Source organism: Lissotriton vulgaris, chromosome 1_1 (assembly GCF_964263255.1).
Source record: "Lissotriton vulgaris chromosome 1_1, aLisVul1.2, whole genome shotgun sequence".
NCBI lineage: Eukaryota > Metazoa > Chordata > Amphibia > Caudata > Salamandridae > Lissotriton > Lissotriton vulgaris.
The window spans coordinates 1,569,790,379-1,569,811,451 of NC_141685.1; the positions used below are offsets into that span (position 1 = coordinate 1,569,790,379).

Genomic DNA, 21,073 nt, shown 5'->3' on the forward strand with positions numbered 1-21,073 from the left:
GCGGGCGATAAGTTTGGCGTTCAAGGCCTTCCTCCCTTCCCTTCGCGGTCGATCGATCCAGGTCCTGTCGGACAACACGACCGCGATGTGGTACATCAACAAGCAGGGAGGAGTGGGGTCGCAGTGTCTCTGCAGAGAGGCTCTGCGTCTCTGGTCCTGGGTTCAGGACCATCAGATTTGTTTGATGGCAAATCATCTGGCCGGAGTTCTGAATGTTCGTGCGGACACTCTGTCGGCAGTTCTTGGCCGACCACGAGTGGAGGCTCCATCCGGAGGTAGTTCACAACATCTTTCAGATGTAGAGAGCTCCTCGGGTGGATCTATTCGCCACTCTCGAGAATGCTCACTGCCCGTCTTTTTGCAGTCTCCAGTATCCGATGCAAGGAGCCTTGGGGGACGCGTTTCAGTTGAGTTGGAGAAGACAACTCCTTTACGCGTTTCCCCCCATACCTTTGATTCCTCGGGTTCTGAGGAAGATTTGCCAAGACCGGGCCCAAGTTATTTTGGTCGCCCCGGATTGGCCAAGAAGGGTGTGGTACACAGATCTTCTCCACCTCTCCTCTCACCCGCCGCTCCATCTCCCTCTCAGGGCAGACCTCCTCTCTCAGATGGAGGGGCAGGTTCTACACCCCCACCTCCAGACATTACACCTTCATGCCTGGAGATTGAACGGGGCAACCTGAATTCCTTTTCACTCCCGCCTGACGTGGTTGATGTCATCTTGCCAGCCAGGCGTGACTCCACTAAGACCATTTATTCATACAGATGGTCAAAATTTTTCACTTGGTGTGGGGGGAAATCTATTGACTCTTTGAGAGCCCATTTGTCTGATGTTCTCCAGTTTGCTCTCTCTCTGGCGCGGCAAGGGTTTGCTGTTTCCACAGTTAAGGGCTATCTTTCTGCACTGTCGGCATTTCTCTGCTTGCCTGACCAGCCATCTCTTTTTAAGTCTCCTGTTGTTTTAAGGTTTTTGAAGGGCCTCACAAATAAGTTCCCTCCTACTCCTTTTATTGTGCCTCAGTGGGACTTAAATCTTATCTTGACCTTTTTAATTAGGTTTTGCCTGGCGAAAGCTGCGCTCTGCGCAGCTTTTTCGCGCAGGCGAAAACCTAATGAGAACTGTAGTGTAGTTTGGAACGGCCCCCGTCATTTATTGGCTAGCTCCATAAATGGAGCATAGCCATTGGACGATGGGCCTGTCCGTCAATGCCGGACCAGATTCGGGGGCGTTCCCGAGATTCTTTGGCTTTTGCCGACGTCACGCGACGTCAGCCAAAAGCCGGGAACGCCCCCGAATCTGGTCCGGCATTGCCGGCACCAGTGACTATCCTGCTCCTGATTGGTGAAGGTGCGTGGACGTCACTGCCGGTCCGCGAGGGAGCCCACTCCTCGGGAAACTTCGCCGCCCGCCTGCCTGAGCTAGAGACGGGCCGCCGCGCTGCCCGCGGCGACCCGGAAGTGACTAGCCGGCCGGCAAATCCTAGCGCGGCCGGCCGGAAGTGCCTGCCCCCGCAGCCCGGGGGAAGAAGGAAGACGGCAAGAAGTATGGCGGCGCCCGCGGGGCTCCCGTGGCCTGGAGGGAGCCCCGGGAGATGCGGAGGACGTTGCCGGTCTCCCATGCCAAAGAGGGAGACCGGAGAAGTGCCAGAGAGATTGCCGCCGTCGACGTTGCCGGTCTCCCATGCCGAAAAGGGAGACCGGAGAAGTGCCGCCGTCGCAAGGTGCAGGTGAGTCGATCTGCTTGCACAGGAGGAGCCCCGGGGAACGTCCCTCCGCGGCCCCGGAGAGTCCCGAGGAGCGGGAGCTCTCGTCCAGCAGCCGCCGGACCCGGTGAGTGCCTGCAAGGGGAGAGGGGCGTCGGGACACATTGTCGGTGTCCGCCCCTCCCCCCGTAGTAGAAGTCACCATGTCCCCTGCCGTTTGTATTTGGGTAGGGGGAGTTACAGAGATTTGCCCAGAATAACAGGGTGGCGAGCCGACGCCGAGACTACAACCCGGTTCCAAAGCCCACCTTTCATGATTATAATAGCCACGGGCTTGCCGACGTGTGGAGAAATGTCGCGCTCTTTGTAGCCTGTTATTACTACGTGTGAGGATACGGCAAAAATTTTCCATTTCTGTTTAAAACAATACAACACATTTATTGAGAGGAGCAGTACCTTAAATTCACACGAACATTCCACACATGCCAAAACAGGCCACACCGAAAACGACCGCATGTGGTAAACTTCAAAGTAATAAAATCTGTTCAAACACACGTCAGATGTTGATAATTAATGAAAATAATGCATACACATCTGACAGAATTTTGTTCAAAAACAGTGCGTCTCAAAAGGGCACCAACCATAAAACAGTGACCGTTCGTTTCCAATGAATTCCAACAAATCCATGCCGTTTTAATTTGTATATATAACATGGCCCGTTTGACAGATAAGACTCCTAAATCCGTGTGTTTCCTAGGGACACAAACCTTGCCACCACCTGCAGCACCCACGGGGAGCCCACGGCACACAATCGAAGGGAGAGATGAATAAAAGGTGCACGCCTTTTATTTCCCCGTCGGTAGAGAGCACGTTCAAACAGAGGCACGCATCGATGTTATTAATTATTGGGAAAAATCGACGATGTATTTTTTCAGTTTCACTGACAGAAATGGAATATTATACATAACTTTACATTTCAAGGAAGTACACATTTCTGAACTCGACACGTCCATATTTCAGAGCCCCACCCCTATAGATATATCTATTTTTGTGGAACACAAATACAGTTTCATATACACCTTTGGTGTCCGGATACACATATTAATGCCTCTCTCAATAATTCTAGAAATATTCGTTCTGTCAAGGAATTGTTTTACTGCCCTCCTGCAAACCCCTGCCTTTAGAAGATTATATGCAAGTACACCTTCGTCTCAAAAAGAGAAATATTTTGATAACATTCCTTTCTTCCGGCTGGAGCGCCACGTTTAATGCACGCTAATCGCCTTGGAAGCTCGTGGGACTGTTAAACACTTTTTTTGTCTGGGAAATATATCCGCTATTTAAGAGGAAGTGACAGGGAAAGGTTAGTGAACGTTGGCTCCTGGCGAGGCTAGGTTTTGATACCTAAAAATACAAATATCCAGAATTAAAGGAAGACTTGTCGGTCGGGTAGGGTGTTTCCTCAGCAGGGACTCGTGGATAAGGTATGCTGGGTGTTTTCCAGGGGAAAGTGTGCCAAGGAAAACAACAGTCAGGATAACAAAAGCGCGGAGTTGAGCCCCCCCGCATAGCGCCCCACACACGAGGATCTCACGCCTCACTGCTGGATATGTCACCTTTTTATTCTATGAACACTGTTCCTGCCCCAACCCACCCTTCCCGTGTCTTGGGGTTACGTAGGACCCCATCCTCTCCTGTATCTATCCGAGTGTTGCAAACTCCGTGTGTGCAGAGTTGTCTCCAGCCAATGGTGCCAGCTCTGGGGGCAGAGGCAGCGCCCCTGCCGACCAGGAAATGCCATGTATAACTTGAAGTGCTTGCTGTTGGCATGGGTGCACTGCAAACACTGCCGCGAGCAGGGCTGTGGAAGGAACTTTCCACTCACGTCTACGGGGCTCCGTGGGTGTCTTTACAAACAGTGCGCTGTACACAGGTGCCGGAGGGGACCGCCGCAGGGTGTCACTGCACTGTGCAGGGCTGCGCAAACTACTTCACAAACACAGCAGTGTTCGGGGTTCCTTTTACAAACGCCGCACTTTCAGTGCTGCACAGACAACTTGCAGACACTGCATTAGGCTGCAGAGGAGAGAACTTTACAAACACCGCTCTGTGCAGGGAAATGTTAAGAAACTCTGCACAGTCAGTGCTGAAGTAGGTATCTTTACAAACCCTGCCACAGTATGTGTAAACACAACAGCACCGATCTCTTTGGCAAACGGAGCAACTCTGCTACATTACCTTCTTATTACGTCATCTCACGCCTGCTGAAAATATTGTGCAAGCCTTTATAAGGTGATTATAGTCTCCCACATAGAATAAAGCAGAAATTAAGAGTGGGTGTTTATTTACTCCACAGCTGGGGTTCAGTACAGGAAAGCAGGATTCCACCTGCGTATTACCGCACATTCAACACTTTAAAGCTGGCCTCGAATCTGATTTATAATGAACTACTGGCGACGTGTTGGCACAGTTTACAAGCTGCGTAATGGTGTGTTTAATTCCACAGTATAGATTTCAGACACCCCGTCAGGCTATCACATGTAATCACATGGATTTTTATGAAATCATGGGGAGCTCGAAGATGTATTCTGGATGGAAAAACACAGTTCCCTAAAACATGGATTTAGTAGGTTCTTACAGTCACTTCCTATGACTGCCCGTCAACCTTAATGTGGTCCCCACCCTATCCCAGGAGCCAGTCCATCCAGCCAGGGCAGACTGCAAATTGTTGCTGGCTCTTCAGAGCTGTTGCTGCAGCAGAAGACACCAAATATTCCAGCTATGCTGAACTCCGGCACGAAGAGGAGCACGAGGCACATCTGGGGACGCTTAATTCCCACCCAATTCTGCGGTGTGACCTCTGTGGACAGTGCGTAAGCTCTTCCCTCGCACAGAAATAATTTCATTCATTTTCGGGGCCTTCCACCTCCAGAGTGATTTAACAGCTTGTGCGTCAAAAAACCCAACCCGAGAGGACAGCCACGCTAAAATATTATTAATCACGCAGCCTGCACCTCCTCTGGGAGCCCCTGGAAGAGCGGCGGGGATGGGGGTTTCATCTGCCCTCACTTCCAGGTTACTGTCGGTGCCACACATATATACTCCCTTTCCTGAGCGCAAGCACGTCTGCAGGAAAATATCTGCCTCTCTGAACCTGAATGGCAGACGTTTGACATCTGCACACGGTAACCTTCACTGAGCATGGGGCGTTGCGCAAGTGGTACCCAGACTACAGGCACTCGTACGCATCTTTAAATCAAGGGAGGCGAGTGGAAGCCATGCTCTGTAAGTGACGTCCTGGCTCTTGGCATAGTGATAGTCAAATTATCGCCGCCCTAAGCAGCAGTGCCTCCTACTAAGTCATCTATACCTTGATCTTCATCCAGGAGTGCGTACCATAAATATCACAACTGGTCAATTGCCACCGAGGTGCCCAGAAACGGGGCCTGGTATGGGGGTGCAGAGTGCAGAGTGCAGAGTGTGTGGGTGACTATGTGTGTGTGGGTGGCTTTGCGTGTGTGGGTGGCTTTGCGTGTGTGGCTCTGTGTGGGTGTAAAATGCAAGAGGTCATGCATTTGCGAGCGATTAAGCTATTGGCATTGTAAATGACAATGCCATTTATTTATGTTTTTAAAAAAACACATAAATAAAAATAATGTCAAGAGCAATGCCAATAGCTCTAACTTTAACAAAGGCAAAACCATTGCATTGTAAATGCTTGTTGGTGCTCCCTTTGAGCCTCTTCACAAATGTCCTATGAGGCTTTTGACTCTTAAGACAGTCTTCCTCGTTGCAATAACCTCAGCACAGAGGGTAAGTGAGCTTCAAGCTCTTAGTTCCAAGCCCCCATTCCTGACCATTCATGCTGATCGATTGGTTCTTAGGACCAGGGCTACTTTTCTCCCTAAGGTGGTGACTTCTTTCCACCTTGGTCAATCCATTACCCTCCCTACCTTTTATCCTCCCCCACACCCTTCCAAGGAGGAGGAGAGATTACACCGTCTGGACCCCAAGAGGGCGGTGTCCTTTTACCTGGACAGATCTAAAGACTGTCGATTGGATGACCAGCTCTTCATTTGGTTTGCTGGCTGCAAGAGAGGAAGGGTGATTTACAAAAGGGGGTGGTGATGAACAGAGTGTCTGAATTAAACAGACCACTCTTACCCAGTCCAAAGATCAGGGCTTGATCCATCACCGTTATTTATCTCACTGCTCCATCCCAGCTCAGAACCTGGCTATATGCAAATCAGTCTGTCCCTGGCCCAGTGCATCATGGGAACAGGGCAGACTAAACTACCAAGCCAATTCTTCACCAGAAAGGAGACAAGCTACCGGGGACCGGTTTCTGGCATTTCAGCCGTCTTCGGCCCGGCTTGCTTGAATCCTGATGGAGCAGTGAGAAAGGGACTCATGTCTGAGTATACCCTGCCACACCTATAGTGGCCAAAAACGATTTACAAAAGGGGGTGGTGATGAACAGAGTGTCTGAATTAAACAGACCACTCTTACCCAGTCCAAAGATCAGGGCTTGATCCATCACCGTTATTTATCTCACTGCCCCATCCCAGCTCAGAACCTGGCTATATGCAAATCAGTCTGTCCCTGGCCCAGTGCATCATGGGAACAGGGCAGACTAAACTACCAAGCCAATTCTTCACCAGAAAGGAGACAAGCTACCGGGGACCGGTTTCTGGCATTTCAGCCGTCTTCGGCCCGGCTTGCTTGAATCCTGATGGAGCAGTGAGAAAGGGACTCATGTCTGAGTATACCCTGCCACACCTATAGTGGCCAAAAACGATTTACAAAAGGGGGTGGTGATGAACAGAGTGTCTGAATTAAACAGACCACTCTTACCCAGTCCAAAGATCAGGGCTTGATCCATCACCGTTATTTATCTCACTGCCCCATCCCAGCTCAGAACCTGGCTATATGCAAATCAGTCTGTCCCTGGCCCAGTGCATCATGGGAACAGGGCAGACTAAACTACCAAGCCAATTCTTCACCAGAAAGGAGACAAGCTACCGGGGACCGGTTTCTGGCATTTCAGCCGTCTTCGGCCAGCTTGCTTGAATCCTGATGGAGCAGTGAGAAAGGGACTCATGTCTGAGTATACCCTGCCACACCTATAGTGGCCAAAAACGATTTACAAAAGGGGGTGGTGATGAACAGAGTGTCTGAATTAAACAGACCACTCTTACCCAGTTCAAAGATCAGGGCTTGATCCATCACCGTTATTTATCTCACTGCCCCATCCCAGCTCAGAACCTGGCTATATGCAAATCAGTCTGTCCCTGGCCCAGTGCATCATGGGAACAGGGCAGACTAAACTACCAAGCCAATTCTTCACCAGAAAGGAGACAAGCTACCGGGGACCGGTTTCTGGCATTTCAGCCGTCTTCGGCCCGGCTTGCTTGAATCCTGATGGAGCAGTGAGAAAGGGACTCATGCAGGAAACTGGAACGCACTTGGAGAGTCTCCCGCAATAATTTGGACAAACTTAATTACCAAGAGGCAATTAAAAAATACAAGGCAGAAATTAGTGGCACAAAAGCCTTGTACTTTGAAAGCATAATTACTAGTGCCTCAAACTCATCCAGGGAAATCTTCAAAATTGCTAAATCCCTCATTGACACCCCCACTACTCCACTTGACCCCAGCAAAATCCAACTACGCTGTGATAACCAGGCTGAATATTTCTACAAAAAAATACAGAATATCATCGCCACATTTGAACCATTCAAAAGTTCCTCTTTTCCACAGCCTTGTACGCTGGAGGAGTTTCCCCTACTCAATGAGGAGTCATTAGATATTTTGATGCAGAAGATTAAATCTGGCTCACATACCGACCCGGCTCCCCCTTTTCATTTACTTAAAATTAAAGACATCATTAAGCCCACGATCCTTAACATTTTAAACTCCTCTATCATCACAGGCACAGTCCCAACAGCATGGAAACGTGCCCAAGTTAGAGCACTCTTAAAAAAACCAACCTTGGACCCCGACAATATGGCTAACTATCGTCCAATTTCTCTCCTTCCCTGGATTAGCAAATTGCTGGAGAAACATATTAATGTGTCCATCACTCAATACTTGGAACACAACCTCCTGCTCCACGATTCCCAAGCAGGCTTTCGCCCAAAATTAGGCACAGAAACGGCCCTTCTGACTGTGACGGAGATGGCTAGGAAACAGATGGATCAGGGCGGCACTGTAGCAATTATGTTGCTCGATCTCAGTGCCGCCTTCGATACCGTCAACACTAGCATCCTCCTTGACCGCCTACGTCACATAGGAATTACAGGGAAGGCCATAACATGGCTCCAATCTTTTCTGGAGGACCGTTCCTTCGAGGTAGTCGAGAATGATGCCCACTCTAAAATCTGGCCTCTTGAGCAAGGTGTACCACAGGGCTCGTCTTTGAGCCCTACTCTATTTAATGTATACCTACAACCTCTGGCAGATATTGTGCGTTCGTATGGCCTAGATATCGTGACCTATGCCGACGACACACAACTAGTGGTATCCATGAATCAGACTAATACCTCCCCCCCCAATCTCATGAATTGCATGGTAGCAATAAATCATTGGATGACATCTTCTCACCTAAAGCTCAATGGTGAGAAAACCGAGCTTATGATTCTGGGCAACTCACCAATTCCGAGCCCTATGCTCGACTGGCCCCCCAGTATGGGGACCCCACCTCAACCTAAGACCCATATAAAGAGTCTGGGCATGTGGTTGGACTCTAAGTTGGACTTCAAGCAACAAGCTACTACCCTATCCGCCACCTGCTTTGGCCTGATGCGGATGCTCAGGAAGGTGCTGCCTCTTCTACCCTTCCAGGCACGTAGAATCATGGTGCAAGCCATTATCCTGTCTCGTCTGGACTACGGAAACTCATTATACTTAGGAGCCCCTGTCTCCACCACCAGAAAACTGCAGATTACACAGAATGCAGCGGCTCGCCTTCTCCTAAATCTGGGCCGACGAGATTCTGGCACAGCTGCATTAAAGAAACTGCACTGGCTGCCCATCAAGGCCAGAATTGTGTTTAAATCCATGTGCTTTATGCACAAAGCCATGTGGAAAACTGGACCAGCCATGGTTTGCTCACTTGCAAACCCTTATCTTCCTAAACGAAGTCTGAGATCCAGCTCAGCTTTCCTGGCCATCGTCAACAGAATTAAACGGGCAAGATGGGGTGGACGATCCTTCTCCTGGAATGCCGCGAGAGCCTGGAACTCCTTGCCTGACACCCTCCGTGGCGAACCTAACCTGCTGAAGTTCCGTAAGGAACTGAAAACGCTTCTTTTCACCTAAACTTGGCTCTGTGTCTTTTCATGATTCAACAATGTAGCACTACGAGGCCTCCGGGTAGTATGCGCTTAACAAAACGCCATTAATAATAATAATAATAAAGTATACCCTGCCACACCTATAGTGGCCAAAAACGATTTACAAAAGGGGGTGGTGATGAACAGAGTGTCTGAATTAAACAGACCACTCTTACCCAGTCCAAAGATCAGGGCTTGATCCATCACCGTTATTTATCTCACTGCCCCATCCCAGCTCAGAACCTGGCTATATGCAAATCAGTCTGTCCCTGGCCCAGTGCATCATGGGAACAGGGCAGACTAAACTACCAAGCCAATTCTTCACCAGAAAGGAGACAAGCTACCGGGGACCGGTTTCTGGCATTTCAGCCGTCTTCGGCCCGGCTTGCTTGAATCCTGATGGAGCAGTGAGAAAGGGACTCATGTCTGAGTATACCCTGCCACACCTATAGTGGCCAAAAACGATTTACAAAAGGGGGTGGTGATGAACAGAGTGTCTGAATTAAACAGACCACTCTTACCCAGTCCAAAGATCAGGGCTTGATCCATCACCGTTATTTATCTCACTGCCCCATCCCAGCTCAGAACCTGGCTATATGCAAATCAGTCTGTCCCTGGCCCAGTGCATCATGGGAACAGGGCAGACTAAACTACCAAGCCAATTCTTCACCAGAAAGGAGACAAGCTACCGGGGACCGGTTTCTGGCATTTCAGCCGTCTTCGGCCCGGCTTGCTTGAATCCTGATGGAGCAGTGAGAAAGGGACTCATGTCTGAGTATACCCTGCCACACCTATAGTGGCCAAAAACGATTTACAAAAGGGGGTGGTGATGAACAGAGTGTCTGAATTAAACAGACCACTCTTACCCAGTCCAAAGATCAGGGCTTGATCCATCACCGTTATTTATCTCACTGCCCCATCCCAGCTCAGAACCTGGCTATATGCAAATCCGTCTGTCCCTGGCCCAGTGCATCATGGGAACAGGGCAGACTAAACTACCAAGCCAATTCTTCACCAGAAAGGAGACAAGCTACCGGGGACCGGTTTCTGGCATTTCAGCCGTCTTCGGCCCGGCTTGCTTGAATCCTGATGGAGCAGTGAGAAAGGGACTCATGTCTGAGTATACCCTGCCACACCTATAGTGGCCAAAAACGATTTACAAAAGGGGGTGGTGATGAACAGAGTGTCTGAATTAAACAGACCACTCTTACCCAGTCCAAAGATCAGGGCTTGATCCATCACCGTTATTTATCTCACTGCCCCATCCCAGCTCAGAACCTGGCTATATGCAAATCAGTCTGTCCCTGGCCCAGTGCATCATGGGAACAGGGCAGACTAAACTACCAAGCCAATTCTTCACCAGAAAGGAGACAAGCTACCGGGGACCGGTTTCTGGCATTTCAGCCGTCTTCGGCCCGGCTTGCTTGAATCCTGATGGAGCAGTGAGAAAGGGACTCATGTCTGAGTATACCCTGCCACACCTATAGTGGCCAAAAACGATTTACAAAAGGGGGTGGTGATGAACAGAGTGTCTGAATTAAACAGACCACTCTTACCCAGTCCAAAGATCAGGGCTTGATCCATCACCGTTATTTATCTCACGGCCCCATCCCAGCTCAGAACCTGGCTATATGCAAATCAGTCTGTCCCTGGCCCAGTGCATCATGGGAACAGGGCAGACTAAACTACCAAGCCAATTCTTCACCAGAAAGGAGACAAGCTACCGGCTACCGGTTTCTGGCATTTCAGCCGTCTTCGGCCCGGCTTGCTTGAATCCTGATGGAGCAGTGAGAAAGGGACTCATGTCTGAGTATACCCTGCCACACCTATAGTGGCCAAAAACGATTTACAAAAGGGGGTGGTGATGAACAGAGTGTCTGAATTAAACAGACCACTCTTACCCAGTCCAAAGATCAGGGCTTGATCCATCACCGTTATTTATCTCACTGCCCCATCCCAGCTCAGAACCTGGCTATATGCAAATCAGTCTGTCCCTGGCCCAGTGCATCATGGGAACAGGGCAGACTAAACTACCAAGCCAATTCTTCACCAGAAAGGAGACAAGCTACCGGGGACCGGTTTCTGGCATTTCAGCCGTCTTCGGCCCGGCTTGCTTGAATCCTGATGGAGCAGTGAGAAAGGGACTCATGTCTGAGTATACCCTGCCACACCTATAGTGGCCAAAAACGATTTACAAAAGGGGGTGGTGATGAACAGAGTGTCTGAATTAAACAGACCACTCTTACCCAGTCCAAAGATCAGGGCTTGATCCATCACCGTTATTTATCTCACTGCCCCATCCCAGCTCAGAACCTGGCTATATGCAAATCAGTCTGTCCCTGGCCCAGTGCATCATGGGAACAGGGCAGACTAAACTACCAAGCCAATTCTTCACCAGAAAGGAGACAAGCTACCGGGGACCGGTTTCTGGCATTTCAGCCGTCTTCGGCCCGGCTTGCTTGAATCCTGATGGAGCAGTGAGAAAGGGACTCATGTCTGAGTATACCCTGCCACACCTATAGTGGCCAAAAACGATTTACAAAAGGGGGTGGTGATGAACAGAGTGTCTGAATTAAACAGACCACTCTTACCCAGTCCAAAGATCAGGGCTTGATCCGTTATTCATCTCACTGCCCCATCCCAGCTCAGAACCTGGCTATATGCAAATCAGTCTGTCCCTGGCCCAGTGCATCATGGGAACAGGGCAGACTAAACTACCAAGCCAATTCTTCACCAGAAAGGAGACAAGCTACCGGGGACCGGTTTCTGGCATTTCAGCCGTCTTCGGCCCGGCTTGCTTGAATCCTGATGGAGCAGTGAGAAAGGGACTCATGTCTGAGTATACCCTGCCACACCTATAGTGGCCAAAAACGATTTACAAAAGGGGGTGGTGATGAACAGAGTGTCTGAATTAAACAGACCACTCTTACCCAGTCCAAAGATCAGGGCTTGATCCATCACCGTTATTTATCTCACTGCCCCATCCCAAGAGAGGAAGAGCGGTCCATAAGAGAACTTTGTCAAGATGGATCGTCCTCTGTATTAAGATCTGCTACTCTTTGGCCGGTAAGGAACCACCAGAGGGTATAAGGGCTCATTCTACAAGAGCTAAATCTTCATCCTCAGCGTTGGCTAGAGGTGTTCCTGTGGAGGATATTTGTAGGGCGGCACCTTTGTCTTCCCTCCACACTTTCGCAAAGCATTACTGCTTGTATTCCGAAGTGAGGAGGGACGGTCACTTTGCCCGCTCTGTCCTCCATGATTTCCTGGTTTAGAAGAGTGGACTCCCTCCTCCGGGAGTGGGGACTGCTGTGGGACTCTATTCACAAGGTGAGGAATTCACACGGCAGATATATCTATCAGAAGAACAAGTTACTTACCTTCGGTAACGCTTTTTCTGGTAGATACAATATCTGCCTGTGGATTCCTCACTGATCCCCCGCCTCCCCATTGTCCACTCTTCTATACCAGTATATCTGTATTGTATCACATTGATATTGTGTTTATTTTGTGGTCAAGAAAATGTGTTATTTCGAATGTTTGCTTTCATTAGCTTCACACTGTGTGTGTTATTTTGACTATCGTGTACTGTGTATACTTTGTACATTACTGCTGTCATTGGTCCGTCAGTGTGCCTCGAAGGCACGGAAAAAAGGGTGGAACTGATGTCATCACGCCGGCGTGGGCCTATTATAGGTGTCGGTGACGTCAGCAGAGTCGCGTGCGATGCCGTGTCTCTATGACGTCCAAGTCCACGTCGTCGCAAGGCTACGAAAAGAATTTCCGAATGTTGCTGACGCAAGGGGATATTCACAAGGTGAGGAATCCACAGGCAGATATTGTATCTACCAGAAAAAGCGTTACCGAAGGTAAGTAACTTGTTCGTTTTGTATAACCAAACCTACGCATAGTAGGCTCTTGCTCCTCTGTCTATCTACCGAGCTTGCTGGTCTTTGTCTCTTCTTTGCTCGCCCACCCCCTTGTTCCAGCTTCTCTTTGTCTTCCTTCCTTTCTGGGCCTCACCATCATTCCTCCAGTTCTCTCTGTCTCTCCTTGGTTCTGCTGTCTGCCTTCTACAAATCCCTACACGCCAGTTCCAGGTGATAAAGCCTTTTCCCATTTCCTTTCCCAGTAGGTCTTCAAAGTTCAACCCTGCGTTTCTTTAACCACTAAGATGTGTGCTTGATAAATGGGTAATCCCTTAGGTTTGATTAATAGACTCCCAGCTACAGTCCCACTGAGGGTTTTGTTGATTAATTGATTCTGGACAAGTACATAATACGGATGGTCAAAGAGGACCTAATTGATTGGTTAATCAAGTAAGTCATCAAATCATGTAAGACGATCCAGTGGAAATTGGAGCCCACTTGGTATATCAAGGCCGAAACCTAAAAAACATTCCTTTAAAAATAGCCACACACACGTTTAAATAAGGTAGTGCCTGCTGGAAATTCTGATGCATTCAAAAAAGTAATTAGTAAGTATGAAGAAGTAGTGTAAGTATGGTATATATGAAAAGCTCATGGAAGTAGCTGAAGATAAACCTCTTCTGAAGTTTGGTGGATAATAGCTATTGAAAGGCCCTAATATGTTGAAATTGAACATGCTTTTTAATATTTAAATTTTTTATAAAGATGAACTTGTTGTTTTAATTGTATTGATTTTAAATGTAAATAATTACTCTCGCCTTACTTTTTCAATGTTTAATTTGTATTATTTTAGCACATTAATGAGCTATCCATGAAACTTGATGTTGATGATGTCCTATGTAAAGCAGAAGCAATTTGTTTGCAGGTGATGAAATGCAAGGTAAAGTATGAACATGTTGAACTTTCTAGGAGTAAATATGAAGTGGGGATTTACAGCAGTGTGTAATTTGTTTGCTCATGACTTCATACAGAAGACCAGGAGACATCACAAATGTCAGCATCTTTTTTGTGTCTTCCTATAGGCCAAGAAGTCAAAAGCAAAGCTACATAGATTCCCCCAAAGCATCTCACAACCAACAGACCTCATTACTTTTAATTGTTCATGAAACATTGTGAAGGTATCCACCTGAACTGACAATAGAGAATCAAAAGTAAATATTTGGAGGACCCTGAAATCCCAGAGATCCCAATTGCAAAACACCGGACAGGGCTAGTCATAGGGACCTGGACTTTTCATTGGTCACAATCTCACATTCATTGTTTAACCATAGCTATTATGGTCATGCTTCAGCACTCAATAGCCCTCCCACATTACAATGCTGCGCTTTCTGCACTTACCGTCCCTTCTGCATTTCAAACCTGCGCTCCTATCAATTGAGCCACATTTAAACCCAAATAAAGCAGCAGCTGATAATCTTTGCCCAGACATAGTACATATTAGGACCAGTTATGCAGTCAAAGCAAAATCTACTAAGAAAGCCCTATTCAATTACACCATAATATCCTTCCAAAATATATGCATTAAAAGTCATCCTCTGACCAGGTGAGGATAACTGGCCCTAACCTCTTAACATGTATAACAGGAAATATAGTTTACCCTACTCTCGAACTCTTTAGGGTTATAGTGTTCCAAATAAATGGAATACGGCTATCATTAATATTTGACTGCTCTGCCTCCTTTCTTAATAAACTCAGTCTCCCTAAAGGTCCTCCTTCATTAAGTGAATTCCTTCATTCTTCCATGTAGTTACAATTGGCATATCCCAGTTTATCTCCAGAGAATACTCAGCCTTTCACAAAATCCACACCCAGAGCATGTCTGGTAAAGATCTTGTACCAAAGAGTTGGCTCGATAGAATGAACCACAGATAGGAACTGAATCAAACAACGATTTAAACTGTAAAAGTGTGAAATGTGGCCAATGCTTTGTTTGAATTTCCTGAAATGAGCATACATTTGCATCCATAAGCAAAGAGACATCAGTTTCTTAGGAGTGAGCTCAAGATTAGTTAGTACATATCTTAATTTACTGCTCATAAGTAGTTGCAAGGGAACCATGGAATTTCTGAATGTTACTTCCCACCATGTATAACACAGCTCCTCAACTATTTTTAGCTGCCCCTTGAAAACAATTGATGGTTAAATTTTAGCAATAAGTATCCCTCGATTTTCCCAAATAAAGCTATCAATGTGAGATTTGACCTTCCTAAGGAATGGTACAGGAACATGTGTAGGCACATGCTGATATATAAAAACAGCAGTTGGGGAAATCTTAATGTAATTCACTCTCTATTCTAACTCCCCGGAGGAAGGGATTGGTTCCTAACCAAATGTTTCTGTATCTAATCCCAAACTTCTGGTAAATTACACAAATTCCTTATTCTCTTGTACGGGATTTCCGTGTATAGTCATAATCATGTGAATAGTCCTGCCCATGTGCGTGGACCCCAGAGCACTTCATTATATACTTATTCTTAAGTTGTCATCTAATGTCTTTTTTTCAGGAAGGCCTGCATAGACAGTTAAGAGACAAAAAGACAATAATACAGCCCAACTATCTAGCCTACACTGGCCATTACTTCATCTTGAAGTGGAAAAAGATAGCTCGTAAACTTTTAAATGTACCAATTTTACTGAGTTTCAACACATAGAAAACTCCCCTTCACAAACCTCCTTTTTTCATGATAGAGATAAAAGGGTTGGACAGAGAAGGCCCCCATAGGCTGCCATTATGTGTCAGCAAATGGATACCGTGCCTTTAAGAGTCTCCAGAGACCCTCCGGTATCCCATGAGGCACAGCCAGAGGCAGTTAATTTCAGTTGTTTTTTCCACTCCTGCTAGCAGGACCCTGGAACATTAAGCTATACCTTTTTTGGTATTCCCTTCAAAATTGACTTCAGTATTTGGATTTTTTGCTGCTTCACTCAACGTCTTTGGCCTGTATCTACCTTCTGCTGTACTTTTTGGCAGAATTTCTACAGTTTTCTTGTCAAAATGCCTTCTCTGTTTGACTAGTGTCCTGACTGTGGTAGGAAGAAGGCCAAGTCTGATGCACACAGAGTCTGTATTCTGTGTCTGCCTGTCTCTCATGTCCCTGAAACCTGCTCTATTTGCAAGGCTGTTTCTAGGCGCACCCTGCGTGACAGAGAGAAGATTCGGCTCCAAGGGTTGGAGCAGAGAAGACCGAGACAGAGAGCATCTACAGCCTCTGGGCAAGGAGATGGTAAGTCCTCTACCAAAACCCATGCTTGGACCTCTTGGGGGGAGGGGGGGTTCCCCAGTCGAAAAATGCTGCAAATATAACACCGGTCCCGATTGACGTCGAAGACGACTAGAGCAGGTATGACGACTATATGCTCTCCGTCGACTCAGGGCTCTGGGTCGAAGCGACGTCGATGCTCCACATCGAGGAGAAGAACAGCGAGGTCTCAGATGAGATGGACGTTGCCGAAGTCACCGCTTTCATCGTCAACTCAACGCAGATCGCGACACATAACATCATCATCATCGATCGGAGTCACAAAGGCTCCAGCGGTCGCCGTTGATGCGTCACCGCCGTCGACGTCTACAAGAAGGTCGACGTCTACGAGAAGGTGGATGTCAAGGAGAAGGTTGAAGTCGAAGAGAAGGTAGACGTTGAGCAGTCATCATCGGCGTTCAACGTCAAGGTACCATTCTGGGACTCGCTCTGTAGTGAGCCTGTCGACGTCGACAGGGAGTAAACAATCCAGACAACGTTGCCGTCGAGCAGTAGATTGGCGTTGAGGGGGAGGTCTGACATTGAGTCCAGGGTGCCTTCTTCCAGCTCGAAAACGTAGGAGACAAGTCTCTTCTGCAGATTCGGAGTACAGTCGTACCAACTCCGCCTCCTCCTCCTCCTCCTCCTCCTCCTCCTCCTCTGCCTCCTCTGCCTCCTCTGCCTCCTCTGCCTCCAGGTAATTCTCCGCCTCCTCATCCTCTGCATCAGAATGGGCCCACAGCACCTCGCCCACGCGTTCTGCAGAGCCTCGAAGACCAAGGTCACGGTCTCGTCTGAGACATCGTTCCCATAGACACCGCCGGTCTCCCACGCGATTTCATCGCCATCGCTACGAGAGATCTAGCTCCCTGAATACCAAGGACACGTTTTCCACGAGTACGGGGAGGTACTCGCTACTCTGACGGACTCCCCTCCTCAAAGTGTGTCTCCTGTTGATGATATCTCCATCTTTCAGGAGGTTCTGGTCAGAGGGGCGTCAAAGCTTAACATTCCCTTGTCTACCCCTGTACCGTCGACTTCAGTTATATTTGAAACTCTACAGCAGAGACAAACATCTCTTCCATTGCTTCCGTTGGTGCCTGGTTTAGTGGAACCGGCTATGGAACTGTTCTTGACACCATCTTCTATAAAATCTGCGCCTTCCAGGCTACAGAAAAAATATCGCCCACCTGATTCGGATCCTGCCTTCCTCTAACGGGACCCCAACCCGGACTCTGTCATAGTGGTGGCGGCAAGGAAACAGCATGCTACGGCTTAGGCTTCAACGGTACCACCTGATGAGCAAAGCCGTAAGCTGGATTCGGTGGGGAGAAAAGTTCGCAACACCGCAACTACGTCCATGAAGGCGGCCAGGTCTACTACATTGCTGGACCGATATGACCGATCCCTGTGAGAGTCGCTTCAACAATTTGTGGACCTCCTGCCGAGGGACAAGCGTGAAGACTTTCAGGAGATAGTGAACGAGGGACTGATGGATTTGAATCAAATCATCAGTGCTGCAGCGGATACTTCACTCCTGTCAACCCACGGGTATTGCCATGGAATTGCTCTCTGGAGACATTCCTGGCTTCGTCTTACCTCACTGAAGCCGGAGGGACAACAGCGCATTTCTAATCTACCATTCTCTGGCACGACTCTCCTTGGCTTCCATGCGGATGACGAGATGGCCCGCATGAAGACCGAAATGAAGACTTTGAAGGCTGTAGGTCTGGAGAAACGTAAGGAACAGCGAAATACCTTCCGCCTCTTCCAAAGGTGTTATTCCTCCCAGAGATTCCAACGATCTCAAGGCCGTCAGTCCAATCAACAACAGCAGTGTCAGCGGTCTATTAAACCGTTTCAGAAATGCCAGTCACTAGGACGGTCCAACCAGCAGTCTGCACAAGGCCCCTCATGTTTCCAAGCCCCGAAGGGTTCCTTCCCCCTTCTTCTGTTAACCACTCCGGTAGGGGGAAGCATTCACAATTATCTGGCAGAGTGGCCGAAAAGAACTCTGGACAATTGGGTGCTGAATATTGTTCGCAGTGGATACTCGCTACGTTTCACAAGCCATCCTCCGTTTATTCCTCCAACTCGTTCACGCTACATGCTACGCGAGTTACAGAGGGATGCCAACATCCTCTTACAGAAAAGGGCAATAGAACCTGTTCCTCTTGCACAGAGAGGAACAGGACTGTATTCTCAGTTCTTTCTAGTCCGCAAGAAGGACCAGAATGAGTTCAGACCCATCATCGACTTGCGACAGGCAAACAAATGGGTTCACATAGAAAAGTTTTGGATGTTGTCCTTGCATCAAATATACCCTCAACTTCATCAGGGAGACTGGCTATGCACAATAGATTTGCAAGATGCATGTTTTCACATGCTCATAGCGAGGAAACATCGCAAGTTCCTGCGATTCACTGTAGGGAATAACCACTATCAATACTCCAAGCTTCCTTCGGCCTGAAGTCAGTGCCCCGGACGTTTTCCAAATGCATGGCCGTATTGCTGCACATCTTAAGGAAGAACACGGTTTTCGTCTGCCCATATCTAGACGACTGGCTGATCAAGGCAGCTACGTCTCAGGAAGCGCTACTGCATTTCAATCGGTCTTCCAATCTCCTCTTTAGTTTGGGCCTCCTCATCAACCTCACGAAGTCTGTCTCAACTCCTGTCCAATGTGTACTGTACCTGGGTGCCACTATCAATACATGCACGGCAAACATGTGTCATTCGGAGGAAAGACGCTTATCGATCCTTCGGAAGGCTCATGCTCTCATGACCATACCCTCCCTGATGGTGAGGAAGGTTTCTTTCCTCCTGGGCTCCATGGCCTCCTGTATCTTCCTCACTCCAAATGCACTCCTCCATATGAGACCCCTGCAAGAATGTCTGGAGGATCAGTGGGACCAGAAACTGGGGGATTGGGAAGAGAGGATTCAGCTGTCACCGCAGGCTCTCCAGTCCATCCGATGGTGGTGTTCTCCCCGCAATCTCCTCCGGGGGATTCCCTTCCACAAGGAGATACCAACACAAACCATAGTGAAGGATGCTTCTCTCCACAGCAGGGCTGGCCTTTCCGACCACCTTCATATTCAGGGCACGTGGTCCCGAAAAGAGGCCAAGTACCACATCAACATCCTGGATCTTCAAGCAGTTCATTTGCCACTGAAAGCCTTCCAGCCGTCGTTTTACACAAGTTCCCTGCTTGTCCAGACGGACAATACAACCACAATGTTCTACCTCAAAAAGCAGGGGGCCTCGAGATCTCGAGCGTTATCTCGGGAAGCCCAGACCATCTGGAAATGGCTATTGGCCAGGAACCTGACCATCACAGCAACTCACCTCCCAGGTGTTCGAAATGCTCATGCAGACGCTCTTAGCAGACTAATTCAAGAAAATCACGAATGGGTCTTAAACGACGAAGTGGTGCGAGACATATTCGGAAGATGGGGAACTCCAGAGGTCGATCTGTTCGCTACCGCAGAAAACAGCAAATGCTGTGACTTTGCCTCCAGGTTTTACCAACCAGGGACTCTGGTGAATGCGCTGTGGATCAACTGGGCAGGCGGCTTTCTCTACGCTTTTCCTCCAATTCCCCTGATCCCGACAGTACTGATCAAGCTCTCACAATCACCAGCAAAGATGATCCTCATTGCTCCGGAGTGGCCCCGTCAGTGGTGGTTTGCAGATCCACTCCACTGGTCTCTCCTGCCACATCTCTGTCTTCCATGCTGGCTGGACCTTCTCACGAAGTTCGGCGGACAGATGGTGCACCCCAATCTCTTGTTGTGAGTTAGTGCAGTACGGACATTTGAATCTCCCTCGAGACTGTATGGAGAAGTTGAAGGACACTAAAAAGACTATCTACACGCACGTCCTATGCATATAAATGGAAGAGATTTTTCTTCTGGTGTGCGTCTAAGAATGTGGATCCTATCTCCTGCAAGGAAGATCTCATCCTTCCTTACTTGCTACACTTGGCCCAATCTGGCCTTCAGTTCCATTCGATTAAAGTTCAACTGGCAGCTTTAACTGCTTATAGGAAATGTCCTTCACAAACTTTATTTTTTAATATCCCAGTCATCATAGATTTTCTTGAAGGATTGAAAAAAGTGTTTCCTCCCATTAGGCGTCCTTCGCCTCCTTGGGAGCTCAATGTGGTTCTTTCTCAACTGATGAATGAACAGTTTGAACCCATTCATAAGGCTTCTCTTCAGCATCTGTCTTGGAAGATGGCTTTCCTTGTAGCCATAACCTCTGCCCGCAAGGTAAGCGAACTTCAGGCACTATATTGTAAAGAGCCATATATAGTTTTTCATTCTCTAAGGTAGTTATGAGGACTCAGCCTAAGTTCCTCCCTAAAGTAGTTTCAGAGTTTCATGTGAACCAATCTATTACATTGCCTAAATTTTTTCAGAATCCATCTTCTGCCACTGAGAGGTCGCTTCATTCTCTTGATGTAAGGAGGGTCTTGAAGTTCTATTTGGACAAGACTAAGGATATCGGTAGATCAAACAAGTTATTTGTAAACTATGGCTCGGTCCGGACTGGTCTAGCTACCTCCAAACAATCCATTTCTAGGTGGATTGTTTCCTGTATTCAGCTGTGTTACCAGAAAGCCAACACGACTCTTGTTAGTAAGCCTAGGGCTCACTCTACCAGAGGTAAGGCAGCTACAACGGCTTTACTTTGTAACGTACCTATTTCGGAAATCTATACGGCTGCAACTTAGAAGTCAGTCCATACGTTTACTAAGCACTACTGCCTAGACACTTATGCTAGGGCAGATGCTCAGGTTGGGCAGGCTCACTTCGGATTCTGTTGCCACAATAGTGCAGTTATTCTCCGTTTCTTCCACCGCT

The 21,073-nt window shown here is 48.0% G+C and overlaps 1 protein-coding gene across 4 annotated transcripts in view; it reads left to right on the forward strand.

The window, feature by feature from the left end:
• The window catches only part of TBC1D15 (TBC1 domain family member 15), a 608,606-nt gene that overhangs the window by 536,498 nt on the left and 51,035 nt on the right, over positions 1-21,073 (forward strand). For all 4 annotated transcript variants that reach the window (XM_086918096.1, XM_086918103.1, XM_086918101.1 and 1 more), the window contains one exon: positions 13,760-13,846. In XM_086918096.1, the coding sequence (XP_086774222.1) occupies positions 13,760-13,846 (87 nt within the window). The remainder of the gene's footprint in view (positions 1-13,759; positions 13,847-21,073) is intronic.